This window comes from Coregonus clupeaformis, chromosome 30, assembly GCF_020615455.1.
Source record: "Coregonus clupeaformis isolate EN_2021a chromosome 30, ASM2061545v1, whole genome shotgun sequence".
NCBI classification, from domain to species: domain Eukaryota; kingdom Metazoa; phylum Chordata; class Actinopteri; order Salmoniformes; family Salmonidae; genus Coregonus; species Coregonus clupeaformis.
The window spans coordinates 11,567,341-11,583,921 of record NC_059221.1 but is presented as its reverse complement, the minus strand read 5'-3'; the positions used below and the strand labels follow the sequence as shown (position 1 = coordinate 11,583,921).

At 44.1% G+C, this 16,581-nt stretch overlaps 1 protein-coding gene across 1 annotated transcript; it reads left to right on the top strand.

Annotated features, from left to right (window-relative positions):
* The first annotated feature begins 921 nt into the window (after positions 1–921).
* LOC121545905 (differentially expressed in FDCP 6 homolog) lies at positions 922–11,902 on the top strand. Its single transcript, XM_041856820.1, has 11 exons — positions 922–1,140; positions 4,837–4,977; positions 5,272–5,457; positions 6,398–6,625; positions 6,786–6,932; positions 7,192–7,300; positions 7,522–7,820; positions 8,089–8,255; positions 9,151–9,349; positions 9,818–9,908; positions 11,268–11,902. The coding sequence occupies exons 1-11, from the start codon at positions 1,045–1,047 to the stop codon at positions 11,486–11,488; spliced, it is 1,884 nt and encodes a 627-aa protein (XP_041712754.1). The 5' UTR covers positions 922–1,044; the 3' UTR covers positions 11,489–11,902.
* The last annotated feature ends 4,679 nt before the right edge of the window (positions 11,903–16,581 follow it).

Below are 16,581 nucleotides of genomic sequence, written 5' to 3'. Positions count from 1 at the left end.
CTGACCACACGACTGGACAGTAGTTCAGGACCTGCCTTGTTGATATTGTTGTTAATAGGCAGAGTAGCACTTTATTATAGACAGACCTCTCCCCCATCTTAGCTACTGTTGCATCAATATGTTTAGACCATAACAGTTTACAATCCAGGGTTACTATTGTGGAATCACTGCAATGTTGTTGATCCATCCTCAGTTTTCTCCCATCACAGCTATTGAACTCTGTAGCTGTTTTAAAATCACCAATGGCCTCATGGTAACATCACTGAGCAGTTACATTCCTATCCTGCAGCTAAGTTCAGAAGGACAACTATCTTTGATGTGTCTGGGTGGTTTAATACATCATCCACAGCATAATTATTAACTTGAACATGCTTAAAGAGATATTCAATGTTTGATTTGTAATTGTTACCCATCTACCAATCACTGCCCTTCTTTATGAGGCTTTCGAAAAGCTCCCTGGTCTTTGTAGTTGAATCTGGGCTTGAAATTCAATACTTGACTGAGGGACCTTACAGATGCTGTATGTATGGGGGACAGAGGAAGGGTTTGTCAATGTACCTTATGTGATTTGTTGAGCCAAATTTTACTCCTGAACTAATTTAGGCTTGCCTAAACAAAGGGGCTGAATACTTATGCAATGATTATATTTTGGTTTTGAATTCTTTATTTATCTTTAAAAATTAATCATTTTTCTTCCACTTTGACAATATAGTATTTTGTATAGATTGTAGACAAAAACATTACAATTAAATCAAATTGAATCCCACTTTGTAAAAATAAAATGTGAAGAAATTCAAGGGGTTTGAATACTTTAGCAAAGCACTGTAGTGGACCCCTACCTGCAGTGTCCTGCCCCACCAGCAGGTGGGGCAGCTGAAACTGACTGGATTGTAGTGCTGTCAGCACATGTCCTCACCAAGCCACAGTACAGGGTGTGGGTGACTGCTGGCTGTCACACATAGGGCCACGTATCAAGAGGAGGGGAGAGGAGAGAAAAGAAGCTGTGAAAGAAGGAGTAAAACTGAAAGTTATGCTGCTGCAGACATGGACCTACGCTCAGAGCTCCTCAAGTCCATTTGGTATGGTTTCACAGCCCTGGATCTAGAGAAGAGTGGGAAAGTGTCCAAGTCTCAACTCAAGGTAAGTACCTGGATACATTAGGTAAAGGTAGATTTTATGAGGGTTATTTGGACCAATGCTTTGGGGCTCTTTCTTCTATCCATGCACACTTGCTGTCTCATTTCCGACCTCAGGAACATCATATTACTATTCTATTCTTGGGGTAGCTGGAGTCAGCCAACAATATATAAAGTGATCTGGATCCACAAAAATATACATTTATTGACATTGGATGATGAGCAAAACAGGTCCTGACCCAGCTAGCACATAACGTTCTGAGAACCATATGTTTAACTTCCCACAACTTTCTGGGAATGGTGCAGGATAGTTGCTTTGCTTTGGAACATTCTCAGCACATTTAAAGAACTTGACAAAAAAGTGTTCAGTATGTTTCTATGTTCTAGAATGTTCAATTGAACGGAAACGGTGCTGTATTGAATGACCAGTTGAAAAACGGGGAGGGGTTGGGTTGTGGGTTGGAGAACACTGTCAGCATGGCCACTGCCCTTTAAATATGCCACTCATTGCTTCAAGCCACACCTCACGACACCCACCAAATGGGAGGAAACGTACCTCAAAGTCTGTTCAAAAACATACAATTAAGTTTGGGATTAACGTGTCGTTCAGTACAAACCGTTCCGCAACGTAGCAAACGTTCACGCGAACTGAATGCACCTCTGGTATGTTGGCCGTGCCCACTAATTGGCCACACCTGACCTTAATGAGTATTTGTTTCCTTTGAAATGGGGTCTGTTTCAACATGGCTTGCTAGCTCTATCCTGGTGGTGCAGTGGACTAATTCCACAGATAGAGAACAGAAGATCATAGGTTTCAATCTCACTGATGCTGTGCCATAAAAAATAAATGTTTGCATGATTAATGCAAAACAGTTAACCCAAACTAAGCTAGCAGTGTTATTAAAAGCCTTATTGAAACATGTTATCAGAACATTATTTAATTACATTCAAATAACCTTAATGAATGTTAATGAAATATCTGATAATAACTTTAAGGAAACAATAGTAAAATGTAAGTCCAGAACAGGTGAAAGTTTCACTTCCGTTATCAGAACGTTTAAAAAAACGTTCCGTTTTCCAGTCAGGAAACTTATGGCTTCGTTCCCAGAACCAATACGAAACCAGAAACGTACGTTCCCACAACTTCCAAGGAACCAAATGTGCTAGCTGGGGAATAACTTGACATAATTCCTTAGGAGTTTGAAAGATATGTGGTAGATTTTGTGCTGATCTTTATCTGATTCATGCCACATGCTCTGTTATGGAGGCTGTTATAGCAGCAAAGAGGGGACCAACTTCATATTAATGCCCATGATTTTGGAATGAGATGTTCGACAAGCAGGTGTCCACATACTTCTGGTCATTTAGTGTAGAAGGCTGACTCAATGATGAAGATGTTTCCTATGGGGAGCAAAACAGTAATGATAGTGAAATAGAGTGAACAATGTGTGCTTGTGTTTTAGAGGCACTGTGAGTGTGGAGCTGAAGAGTAACAGTTTGCTCTCAGTGATTCGATGAATAAGAGCCCTTATCACCAAGTTGTACCCAGACTGGTCCATGATGACACCACATGCAGTGCAATTGGTACTGTGGCACTGAATATGACCAGAGAGGTGGTGAATTGAATAGAACATGTCACACATTGTCTTCAATACTATGGTCATGTAAATCTTCAGTGCTTATTGTTATTGACAAAGTAGTGCTGTAGAAAGTTGGATATATAATCATTACATCACCCTCCATCCATCCAGTCAAACCCACCCTCCATCCATCCATCTAGCCCCACGTTCCAGCCATGTGCTACTGGCTTTAACTACTAGAACCTCGTGACTAAGCCTACCCTGTCATACCAGTGGTGGGGCAGGCTCAAGTCTGGAGTATTGTCCAGACCAGATCCATGCAGTCATGTTCATCGAGGCTAAGTACTCTGGTCTGGAGTATGGCCCAGTCAGTCCAGAGACCAGGGAGTCATATATACCCTTTTTGAAATCTATTTAGCCAAGCTGAGCTGAATCATGCTGGTTACAGTATACCTACCATCCACCATAGGTGATGGAACCGTGCTGGGAAAAATGACTGTGTAAAAAGAGCCAGCAAACACAGTACGGTACAGGTTGGAATGATAGTATGAAAGGGTAATTGAGACTTAGAAGCCAGCAGGTCACACAGGACTCATACTCTAGGTTTCGTAGTGAAAAGAGGAGGGAGGAAGGGAGGGAGAAGGAGAGGAAGACAGGATGTGGTGATGTTTCAGAAGATGGTGGCTGGGTGCACCGACTCATTCCCCCCCCCCTCTCAAAAAAAGTATGTTATCTCAACTTCTATTTCAGTAAGCCTCCAGTTATTTATTGATGATGCTCTCTTGAAAAACTATTATAAACTTCACAGAAATGGCACTGTATTTTCTCTCTGAGGTTTAAATGGCAGTTGAAACATTGTGTGCATGAGAAGCACTCTTGAATGACACATTTTTCTGGGTAAATCAAAGATATTGTAGCAACCTTAACCCAACACTTAGCGATCTTGTCAAAGGGTTCAGATATCTTGGCGTAACGGCTAAGGTGTTGGCTTGACAGTCACTGGACCAGGGTTTGAGTTCTGGTCGGGGCTACCACCCAAATTCCCTACAATATGTAAACTAACTTATTTGCTTTTCCTAGAAGACTAAAATACTTTCATGATTCAGCTTTTATGTTTCAGTTCCTTCGTAAACCGTTAAAGTATTTCTCTTTTTACTGTACACCACATCTCTGTCTGACAGAGATAAGAAGTCACAGTTTATGAAAGGATCTACCAAAGATTTAAAGTTGATTTGAAAAATGTTACTTTCAATATTAATTTTGCTGTATCTCATTTACAGTGCTGTGAAAAAGTATTTGCACCCTTTCTGATTTTCTCTATTTTTGCATATTTTTGATACTGAATGTTATGAAATCTTCAACCTAATATTAGATAAAGGGAACCTGAGGTTACAAATAACAAAGAAAGGTCCCATTATGCCTGCCGAAAACCAAACACTGCATTCCACAGTAACAACCTTATACCAACAGTCAAGCATGGTGGTGGTAGTGTGATGATTTGGGGATGCTTTGCTGCCTCAGGACCTGGACGACTTGCCTTAATAGATGGAACAATTAATTCTGCTTTGTATCAGAGTTGTATGTACAGGATACACATGGTATACAGTACCGTCCAACGAAATGCTTACTTGCAGGTTCCTTCTCGACAATGCAACAACAATAAGAAATAATAAAAGATAAGAATACGAACATAAAGTAAATAGATCAGTAGAATAGAATAAACATTTTAGCATCAGTATAATACAGGAAGGCACAATTTATAGTGCAATATTTACACATGTTTTGGGGAAGGGGGGCAAGTGTTTAAATTTTGCAGTATTTAGCAATCATAATAAGAGTCTGGTAGCAGTAGTTGTGATGTGTATCATGAATGTGTGTGTGTGTGTGTGTGTGTGTGTGTGTGTGTGTGTGTGTGTGTGTGTGTGCGCGTGAGTGAGTGAGTGCATGTGTGCAGAGAATCAGAGCAGGGAGTCAGTCCAGTTCAAGTGTTCAGCAGTCTGATGGCTTGTAGATAGAAACTGTCTCTGTGCCTGTTGGTATCAGACCTCATGATCCGATACCGTCTGGCCGACGGAAAGGGAGTGAACAGCCCTCACAACCCTGTCGTTTGTATGTTCTAGGTCCTGTCACATAACTTGTGTACGGTTCTGTCCATCCCTCACGACCCGGTGGCTCTAGAAGAACACTTCAGGGATGATGACGATGGACCAGTCTCCAGCCAGGGGTACATGCCTTACCTCAACAAATACATACTGGACAAGGTAAAGTCATGTACACAAACACACCTTACATTTTTGCCTCAGTCTCTCCTTTTCATTGGATTTATGAGCCCTTTGGGTTTGGGATGGAATTACTTGTGAATGCCCACATACTCATTCCACAAACATACCCTCACAAAACATTGCATGTATCTATAAATGCATATAGAGTCATGGCTATAAAAAGTAATTATTTTGTTTGTGTACCCATATGCCACCACGGTTTATAAAGGAGGAAAAGAGTGCTAGGTACATGTTTTCTTACTCAGTGGTGTTTATTATGCCTCACTCTCACAGGTAGAAGAGGGCTGTTTTGTGAAAGAACAGGTTGATGAACTGTGCTGGACTCTCACTGCTAAGAAGAACTATAAACCGGCGAAGGACAATAAGAATGTGTTGACAGGGAAAGATGCCTTTCGTCTCTGGTGTCTGTTTAACTTTCTGTCAGAGGATAAATACCCTCTCGTTATGGTTCCTGATGAGGTGAGTTATGTATACAAAGCATGCTGGGTTCTGTAGCAAATTATACTATAAATTCACCTAGAATACAGCGGATGGATGCTAAATAATCCTAATATATTTAGTCACTTAAAAAGGGAAAAGGCCCATCACTAACTTTCAAAACCACTTTAACAAAATCCAAACACTCATTCTAATATGTAGTATTTAATTGTAGAGGCAGCAGGTAGCCTAGCGGTTAAGCTTGTTGGGCCAGTAACCGAAAGGTTGCTGGTTCAAATTGCTGACTAACGTTAACCCTAACCCCTAGTCTAGTTAATGTTAGCCAGCTAACTAATGTTAGCCACCTAGCCATCTAGCTAGAATTCGTAACATATCATACGTTTTGAAATTTGTAACATATTATATGAATTGTAATTTGTAACATATGATACGAAATGGGTGATGGACATCCACAAATTAATACCTACCATACAAAACTTAACATACAGTATCACGCTAAATGGACCATCTCGGATTTATGTATAGAATAATAAGAAATGCTCTGAGACCAGTTTGCTAAATATAGCAAACCTGTGAGGAATGTTTTTCTTCCTACTGATTGCTGTGTGTCTTTCATTATCTAAATGTGGGCTTACGTGTCACTTGTAGCATGGCTTTTGGTTTCCTCCTTGTAGTCTGTTTTTCACAACCGCTGTTGGCAGTGTGATTGTGAATAGCCACAGATTTCAGTGCACTACAGCCAGCAGTCGGGGTGGTTTCACTGAAAACAAAAGCGTAGGTTACATTATCATCCAAACATTCTCTTGTGAGTCGTGACAGACTGTTAATATAAACGAGATTGAGATCGAGACTCAGAGATTATGAACCAATTACAAAACAATTGAAAGGCAACCATTCCCCCCATATACCAATTGCATCCCTTTTACAAACAAAATATTTGTGTTTTGTTCGCATTATTCAGGTGGAATACCTCCTGAAGAAGATTTGCATGGCCATGAGTGTTGAGCTCAACTGTGTGGAGCTGGAAGACTTCATCTCCCAGGATGCAGTGCAGCAGAATGGTTTCACTGTCTGGTCTTTCCTGGAGATGATAAACTCTGGGAAGATAACCAGAGGCATGGGCCAGGAAATCACCAGCATGGCCATAGAGGAGGTGTACAGGGAGATAGTTGCTGATGTCCTCAAAGAGGTAGGGTCCTTTAAAATAACAGAACAATACAGCATATAGTATCTCTATACTGTCTGCCTGTCTGTCTGCCTGAATTTCTTGCTATCTGCCTATAATGTAATGTGTCAGTAATGTGTCCGTTTTGTGTCAGTGATGTGTGGGTTGACTGTGTTGCCTCCAGGGGTACCTGTGGAAGAAGGGTCAGCTGAGGAGGAACTGGAAGGAGCGCTGGTTCACCCTGAGGCCCAGTACCCTGGCCTACTACACCAGCGAGGACCGCAAGGAGAGCCAGGGAAGCATTGCTCTGGATGGGAACTGCTGTGTGGAGGTAGGCTGGGCTGGAGGTGGGGTGGGACCTGGGGTGGGGCAGTGGGGACAGGCATGGCTGAGATGGGCCTGCTCCTTTTTGAGAATGGGTGACAGATAGGAATTACTGATTCAATCAGAGCTACAGGGTTAACACATCCCTCCCTCATATGCTCCATTTGAAATAGCTGCAAATAGAAATGAATTTACAATGAATGCACAACAAATATATATATACATTGTGCTAATGTATCACAATGAGTACTTCTCCTGTTGATCAGGTGCTGCCAGACCGGGATGGGAAGAGGTGTATGTTCTGTCTGAAAACTCTGTCCAAGACCTACGAGATGAGTGCCTCGGATACCAAGCAGAGACAGGAATGGGCTGCAGGTACCACGATCAAGAATGTGTCAATTGAGCATTTACACGTTATTGACACAATTATGTAGGGCTATGATGAATTACCAAGCTTGTAAGAACTATCATACTGATGACAAAAGTAGTGAAGGCAGTGATTCCCCCTGCCCTATATGTTGGGTTGATTACTGGGTTGATTATTCAAAGTCAAGCAGTAAGCATATACTACATCCTGTTCCTCCCTTCACCCCCAGCCATTCAGACAGCCATCCGTCTACACGCTGAAGGGAAGACCTCTCTCCACAAGGACCTGAAGCTGAAGAGGAAGGAGCAGAGGGAACAGCGGGAGAGGAGGCGGCTGGCCAAGGAGGAGGAGCTGCAACGTTTTCAGGCCCTGCAGGAGGAGAAGGAGCGTAAGCTGACCGAGCTGGAGCTCCTGAAGGAGGCACAGAGGCAGGCGCAGGCCCTCCTGGAGCAGGACGAGATGAAGTGGCGCCAGCATCATGAGGAGATGCAGCAGGCCCTGGAGGTGCAGCTCCGCGAGGCAAAGGAGGTGAAGACTGGGAGGGGGAGAGGTGTGGGGGAGGGGGGGAGGAAGTGTAGGGGGGAGGAGATGAGGTGAGGAAGAGAGGTGAGGGTGGAGGTGAGGGTGGAGGGAAGAGAGGAGTGTGGTTGCATGGAGGAGAAAGGTGGAGGAGTGCTGATGAATGTTTACCTGTGTCGCGCAGGAGAAGGGTGGAGGTATATGTGGAGGATTGTTGATTCAGACTGGAGGAGTGAGTGTCTAGATGTTCCATGCTGATTTGTGTCTCCTTCTCCAGTCGCGGGCCACCATGCAGGCAGAGATGGTTCTGAAGGAGGAGGAGGCGGAGCGGCAGAGGAAGAGGATCAAGGAGCTGGAGGAGATGCAGACAAGTCTGGAGGAGGCTCTACAGCAGGAGATCAAAGCTCGGCAGGACGAAGAGGTCTTTAGATACGCACAGACTGGGTAAAGGAATACACACACACACACAGAGACATGGCGGCACACGTGCAGGTAGGCAGTTACCCACGCATGCATGCAAACACACTCACGCATACACACACACACACAGGCTGAGGGCAGGGTGCTGGACACACTCAGACATTGTTTTGTTCACACTCACTCACAAACCTAGTACCCTCACAACTCATTTTCTTACAAGACACAGGGCTAGCTGTCATCATGTGAGAAGGCACCAAATTGGCACGTAAAAGCTGCATGTCTTTTTACCAAGCACAGCACAGATGGTGTTAAGAGAAGCCTATTGCTGTTGAAGGGAGGCTGTTGCATTAGTTAGGTTCCTGAGGAAGTTGTTTTTAACAGAGGAAGTTGTCTAGCTACGATCTGTAGGATCTGTTGAAACTGACAGGGTGTTAATGGTGTGTCTGTCACAATCTTCCACGCATAAATAAACTATTGGATAAGCAGTGTGCTTTAATGCATTCATTCACTGGCTGCTCTATGGGAAACATACAGATCCTAACCTGTTCTATTTAATTCTGTGACTGCAAATACCAAGCGCCAAGCTCTCTGCTTGTCTCAAAGATCCCAGACACTCACAGACATATAGCATACAAATATGAAGTAATAAGACATTACAAAGGCTCATATGCTTTTAAAAATGTACATAACATTGTACAGTATATAGTGAAAAGTCATGGAGATAAGCCACAGCCTTGGGGGGGCGCCTGTGTTTTACTGTACACTTTTTGAGAGATGATTGCGAGGTCAAGAGTTTGCATGTGTCACGTTTCTAAAAACATAAAATGTGTCTCATCCAACTTCTTACCACATCATGTTATATCGACTGTATGTCTTCCAGTTAAAGATGTTCTATTTGTCATATACATTTATTGTACAGTTTGCTGTCTGAGGAGGAGGAGAAGATGAAGGCCCTGATGGCGCTGCAGGAGGAGCAGGAGGAGTACATCCTGAAGACCCAGAGGGAGAAGCAGGAGCTAAGGCAAGAGATGGAGAACAAGTCCCGGGCTCTGGAGGAGGCCCAGAGGCAGCTGGAGGAGGTCAGGGCCAACCGCCACCGGGTCGACCAGGACGTTGTGGTGAGTACAGAGACACAGTATATAATATAAATACCTGTGCATAATGTTATAATTATAGTTATATAGTGATGAGTAGCCTAACAACACACCGTTAACAGTACTTCAACAGTTATTTGGGTATCACATCCCACTGGGCACAGACGTCAGTTCAATGTCTAGTTTTGATTTACACTTGGTTGATTTGTCAACTAATGTGAATTCAACATTTAAATTTTTTTTAGGTTAAAAGTTGGGTGAAACAAATGACAAAATGCCCTTGTTGATGACTTTTTGCAAATCAATTTAGTTTTCCACGTTGATTCAACGTCGTCACATAGATCTTTGGGGTTGAAATGACATGGCAACAACGTTGATTCAACCAGTTCTTTGCCAAGTGGGATGTGATCAGGGATGGGATTGCGGGAGATAGTTTGAGAATTAAGTACGTTTTACTGTGTTCGTGTGGGGTGTTTCAATTTGTTCTTATAGGCTGCCCAGAGGAAGCTTCGCCAGGCCAGTACCAATGTCAAACACTGGAATGTTCAGATGAACCGACTGATGCGTCCTATTGGACCAGGAGGTAGGCTATGTCACACCACACCAGTATTTTCATTGACTATAAAAAACATACACAGAAAGCTTAGGTTTGATATATTATCATGTTTGAGGGGCAGATAAAAACAGGGAGGTGTAGTCACGATCTGCAACATAACATCTCCCGAGTGGCGCAGTGGTCTAAGGCACTGAATCGCAGTGCTAGCTGTGCCACTAGAGATCCTGGTTCGAATCCAGTCTCTGTCGTAGCCGGCCGCGACCAGGAGACCCATGGGGCGGCGCACAATTGGCCCAGCGTCGTCCAGGGTAGGGGAGGGAATGACCGGCAGGGATCTGGCTCAGTTGGTAGAGTATGGCGTTTGCAACGCCAGGGTTGTGGGTTCGATTCCCACGGGGGGCCAGTATGAAAAAAAAAAATATATATATATATAATGTATGCACTAACTGTAAGTCGCTCTGGATAAGAGCGTCTGCTAAATGACTCAAATGTAATGTAATGTAACACTGTGTCCCAAATGGCACCCGATTCCATTTATAGAGCACTACTATTGACCAGTCAAAAGTAGTGCACTATAAATGGAATCGGGTGCCGTTTGGGACGCGTGCACTGCCAAGTGCTTGTGGTTTGGGTGGCTTTTAACTATGCCCAAAGAGCAGGTAGCAAATCAGACCTCCAATGTGCAGACCTACTGTACAGCAGTAGGAGTATAGTATGCTAAAGGTCTTCAGAAGCATCCCTCTTTCTCATTGTGGTTGCAGCTGGGTTTTGTCAAGCTCATTTTAGAAGACTACTTCCTCAAATATCGTGCAAACAAGACGTGTTCGTGCATTTCTATTTTATTGATCTGAATCATATTTTGTACTGAAACCCCTGGCTCTACTCATTCCACCCTTACCAGATGACATGCCACCACTCTCCCTGCATTGCTTGTCTTTGCCAAAGTTAGACAGCTACAAGTTAGACAAATGACATTTCAGGGGGTGACTGATATTTATTTTTTAACCTTTATTTAACTAGTCAAGTCAGTTAAGAACAAATTCTTATTTACAATGACGGCCTCCTGCGGGGACGGGGGATTAAAAATAAAGATATAGGACACACATCATGACAAGAGAGACACCACAACACTACATAAAGAGAGACCTAAGACAACAACATAGCATGGCAGCAACACATTACAACACAGCATGGTAGCAGCAACACATGACAACAACATCGTAGCAACACAACATGGCAGCAGCACAACATGGTAGCAGCACAAAACATGGTACAAACATTTTTAGCTGCAGACAACCCTGGTTCTCTTTGATGACATTGTTTCTTCAGCACCATATAGGCTAAAATAAATGTTTGTGTCTCCTGTTCTCCCTCCCATGGTTCCAGAGAAGAGACCATCAGGAGGGGGCTCTTTCTCCAGCTTCCAGATCCCATCCCAGAGAGATCCAGGTCTGCGTCTGAGACAGAAGTCTGAGGAGCAGGACGAGGAGAGCAAGGAAAACGTGGACAACAGCAGCAGTGCAGGGTCAGGGTGTGAAGGAGGGAGAGGAGAGATAATTGAGAGGCGTCTCTCTCAGGCGTCTAACGGAGACATGGACATTCCCTGATTATCATATGGTGCTTCTCCTCAAAGCCAAACTCATCAACTGTGTATTTTGTTTGTGTTTTTTCTAATGGAAAAACAAGATGGAGAGCCTTTTAGTATGAATTCATCTTTTTAGGTGAACTTTCTGTCAAAGGGATTGCTGGGTAGGATAAAGGGTAAGTAAACACGACATCTGTTTACAGCTGTTCAAATATTCTCCCACAAAGTTTGTTTTGTTATTGTATTATAACTTTTTAATAGTTTGTATTATTCTCTCACCAGTATGTTATAACAGATCTCCATGTTTTAATGAAGAATGAAAGAACCATGACACACTAGTATGAATTTTGTAGATATATTTACTAAATAGTTTGTAACCTCGTCCCCAGGCTCAATTGAGCTGGCTGGTGCACCAGATTAAATGGTTTGGAATCTAGTTTTTGCTCACCTCTTTGTGTGTCTCCGCTAAAAGCATGATCAAATGGTAAAGGGTTGGGCTCGATATGCAAACAGAGAAGACTGATTTGTAGAGGGAAAATAATGCAAACTGCTTCTGTGGTCTCTCTATTTCCTGTTTCCGTTGAAAGTCAACAGATATGTACAGATGAAGGCTCTTTCTAGGGTGCCTGCCTTACCTACATATTATGCAACGTGTGTAAGGTGAACTGTTGACATGGCAGTTTCTCAATGTTCATGTCTAATTCAGGGTATTCTCTTGCTTTTTATTTGAGTGCTTCCATTGCATTATGTACACTGAATGTACAAAACATTAGGAACACCTTCCTAATATTGAGTTGCGCCCTTTTGCCCCTCAGAACAGCTTCAATTCGTCGGGGCATGAACTCTACAAGGTGTCGAAAGCATTCCACAGGGATGCTGGGTCATGTTGACTCCAATGCTTCCCACAGTTGTGTCAAGTTGGCTGGATGTCCTTTGGGTGGTGGACCATTCTTGATACACACGGGAAACTGTTGAGCGTGAAAAACCCAGCGGTGTTGCAGTTCTTAACACAAACCGGTGCGCCTGGCACCTAGTACCATACCCCGTTCAAAGGCACTTAAATTTGTCTTGCCAATCACCCTCTGAATGACACATATACACAATCCATGTCTCAACTATCTCAAGACTTAAAAATAATTATTTGTGCACACATTTGTTTACATCCCTATGAGTGAGCATTTCTCCTTTGTCAATATAATCCATCCACCTGACAGGTGTGGCACATCAAGAAGCTGATTAAACAGCATGATTATTACACAGGTGCACCTTGTGCTGGGGACAATAAAAGGCCCCTTTAAAATGTGTAGTTTTGTCACACAACACAATGCCACAGATGTCTCAAGTTTTGAGGGAGCATGCAATTGGCATGCTGACTGCAAGAATGTCCACCAGAGCTGCTGCCAGAGAATTTAATGTTCATTTCTCTACCATAAGCTGCCTTCAACGTCGTTTTAGAGAATTTGGCAGTACGTCCAACCAGCCTCACAACCGCAGACCACATGTAACCAAGCCAGCCCAGGACCTCCACATCCAGCTTCTTCACCTGCGGTTTTGTCTGAGGCGGGCTGAGGAGTATTTCTGTCTGTAATAAAGCCCTTTTGTGGAGAAAAACTCATTCTGATTGGCTGGGCCTGGCTCCCCAGTGGGTGGGCCTATGGATGCGCCCCTGCCCAGTCGTGAAATCCATAGATTTTATTTAAGATTTTCTTATATGAACTGTAACTGTAAAATATTTGAAACTTTTGCTTTTATATTTTTGTTCAGTATAAGAAGTCCTACAAAATCCTATCATTGCTATGCCGATGACACTCAACTACTCTTCTCCTTCCCCCCTTCTGACACCTAGGAGGCGACACGCATCTCTGTGTGCCTGGCAGACATCTCAGCTTGGATGTCAGCCCACCTCCTCCAGCTCAACCTCAACAAAACAGAGCTGCTCTTCCTCCCGCGGAAGGCCTGCCCGCTCCAAGACCTCTCCATCACGGTTGACAACTCCACGGTGTCCCCCTCCCAGAGAGCAAAGAACCTTGGCGTGACCCTGGACAACACCCTCTCGTTCTCTGCAAACATCAGTGACTAGCTCCTGCAGGTTCATGCTCTGCAACATCCGTAGAGTATGACCTTTCCTCACACAGGAAGCGGCGCAAGACCTAATCCAGGCACTTGTCATCTCCCGTCTAGCCTACTGGAACTCTCTGTTGGCTGGGCTCCCCGCTTTTGCCATCAAACCCCTGCAACTTATCCAGAATGCCGCAGCCCTCCTGGTGTTCAACCTTCTTCTTCTTCGGTATCATGACATTCACACATTTTGTTTGTGCATGCCGCCACCTACTGTGCAGTAATGTGTGTTCAATCACCTTAAGTTTTGTGATACAAAAATAAAAAGGGAAAAAAATTATCACCACCCCATTCCACTACTTTGACCCTATCTGACCCCATTCCACTACTTTGACCCCATCTGCTCCCGTACCATGCCACTGGCCTGGGAGGATGGGACACCACCACTCTTCACCACTTTTCTGAAGTCAAATCTTGTATACCCGAATACTTCTCTGCAGCTGACACCACAACATTTATTTTCAATTTCTGCGGTACAGTTGATAACCATTGCTATGAACGCTAAGAAGCAAACCTTACTGAAGCATACTCACAGGGATCCTCTCAGGATCCCTCACCCTTGACCCATCCTCCTCTACCTCAGAATACAACATATTCTGCACTACTCTGACTCTGGCCAGCTCCACCGGCCTCTCTCGCACCGTCACTTCCGATCCCCAGAAACATGGGCACCCCTAAAGTTGACACACAACTTTATTCACCGAAACTACACAATCCTCTATCTCATGCCCTCCTGCACACTTCCCACATCTTGGAATCTCCCTCCTACACACTGCTGTGACATGACCATAAACGTTGCACCTGAAACAACGCAATGGATTCGGCACAAAAGCTCTAACAGGATAACTGATATATCCTAACATGACTTTGTCAGGTAAAAATACTCAAAACTCAAAAGGACTGACAGTGCCTCCTCTGTTTCACTACCGGGTCTGCGTCGCACCAAACGGCAGGTATCACAAACACCAGGAATCTTCAACTTCAATTGCTCCACTTGCACACTTAACACTTCCCCAGAAATCACTCCATTCAATGGTGCCCTATTCCTAAGCGCAAAGCAAGAAACTGATCTTGACCCAAGTTGCGTGACATGGAGCGCCTGCTCCCTCTGGTGCGAAGAAACACAAACAAATATCACAAGTCCACTACAGGTTACCTTCACTGATTCAACTGCTCCCAACTTCTTTCCCACCCTCCCTGAAACCACAAATGGATCCGACAAAAGGAAAGGATCCACTTTCTCCAAAAATGTTACTCCTACTGGACCAGATTCTTCTTTATCATGTCCATTGATGCCAGGCTCGGGTTCCGAGCTCTTCCCCACACCTTCCACCTTACTTAATTCACCCTCATTCACTTCCATTTCACCTCCATAACTCGGTCTGGCACATGGCTCACTCTGTTTGCACTTGACACCAATCTTCTTCGACACCCCATCTAAAAAAAATTCACCATCTTCCACAAATTCAAATCTAACCTCTGCTTTCGTTCTTCTTCTTCTTCTTCTGTGGGATTTATCGGCGGTTGGCATCCAATGTTATGGTGCATTACCGCCACCTACTGTACTGGAGTGTGGGCCAGAGACAGGGAGAAACTAAATCGTACCTGCAAGCCCCGATGCTCTTAAAAAAGATAACAAAATATTTGAGACTATATCCAATGACGTTCTACTCAATATACTCTTTCAACTAATTTCCTGTATCCCCTTCTCCCTCATACTAGATCTCAGCCTCTCTCTTTCCCTCTGATACTGCCCACACTGTAGCAATGCATGCTCCACGGTCTCTTTTTCCTGGCAATAATCACACTTTCCTGTTGGATGCTTTCCTATCACATTTAAAGTCTTATTCAACTGGCTGTGTCCCACCCTTAATCTTGTAAAAATAGCCTCCTCTCTTCTGTCCGTTCATGCCGTCCTCCCCTCCCCGACTTTCCTCTGTACTTGAAATAAATGCCTGTCCTTGGTATTTCTATCCCTCTGCTTCTGCCATCTCTGCACCATCACTGTCCATGTCAGGCTTTTCCCCTCTGCCTTGCTCATTGAACTACAATATCAACATCCCCACTACTAAGTGCTTGTTTAGCCAGTACATCAACTGCCTCGTTCCCCTCCACCCCCACATGGGCTGGGACCCAAGTAAATCTTATCTGTATACCCATCTGTTTAATTCTGCCATCGGTTTGTAGCACCTCATAAAGCAGGTCTTGTCTGCTACGTGAGCTAAAGGACAGGAGACTCATTAACACTGCACATGAATCAGAGCAAATAACTACTCTGGCTTGAATGCCTCCACCCACTGCAAGGCCAACATTATGGCCATCATCTCTGCCGTATATACAGCCAGATGATCTGTAATACGTTTCCTGACTTCCACCCCACATTCCTGCACTACAAATGCTGACCCAGTACGTCCTGTCCTTGGATCTTTTGAGCCATCTGTGTAAATGGCCACACAATCCTGATACACAGTATCCAGACATCTCTTAAACAAATCAGATGGATCAACACCCTCCCTATCTTTCTGTAGTCTCTCCAACAGTTCTTGATCAACTACTGGTGGCGGGAGTAGCCATTGTGGATTTACAGGAATAGCTACCGTTGGACTAAACTCCATTCCATACAGTCCCATCTCCTTTGCTGGGTATTACCCACCCAAAGCTCATGTTCTGTCTTAGCTCATGTTCCCAGCATGCCTGTAAAATCCCTTTCACAGGATGAGACACCCCATGTCCCTGTAGGTTGACCCAATAATTCATTGCCAGCTGCTGTCTCCTAATCTGCAATGGCATATCCCCCATCTCCACCTGTTGTGTAGCCACTGGGGACGTCCGAAACGCCCCACTACATATTCTGAGTCCTTGCCCCTGTATGACATCTAGCCTTTCCAATGATGTCTGGGCTGCCGAACCATACACTATACTGCCATAGTCTATTACAGATCGGATCAATGCAACATACATGGCCCTCAATGAAGAACGCCCAGCCCCCCAATCCTT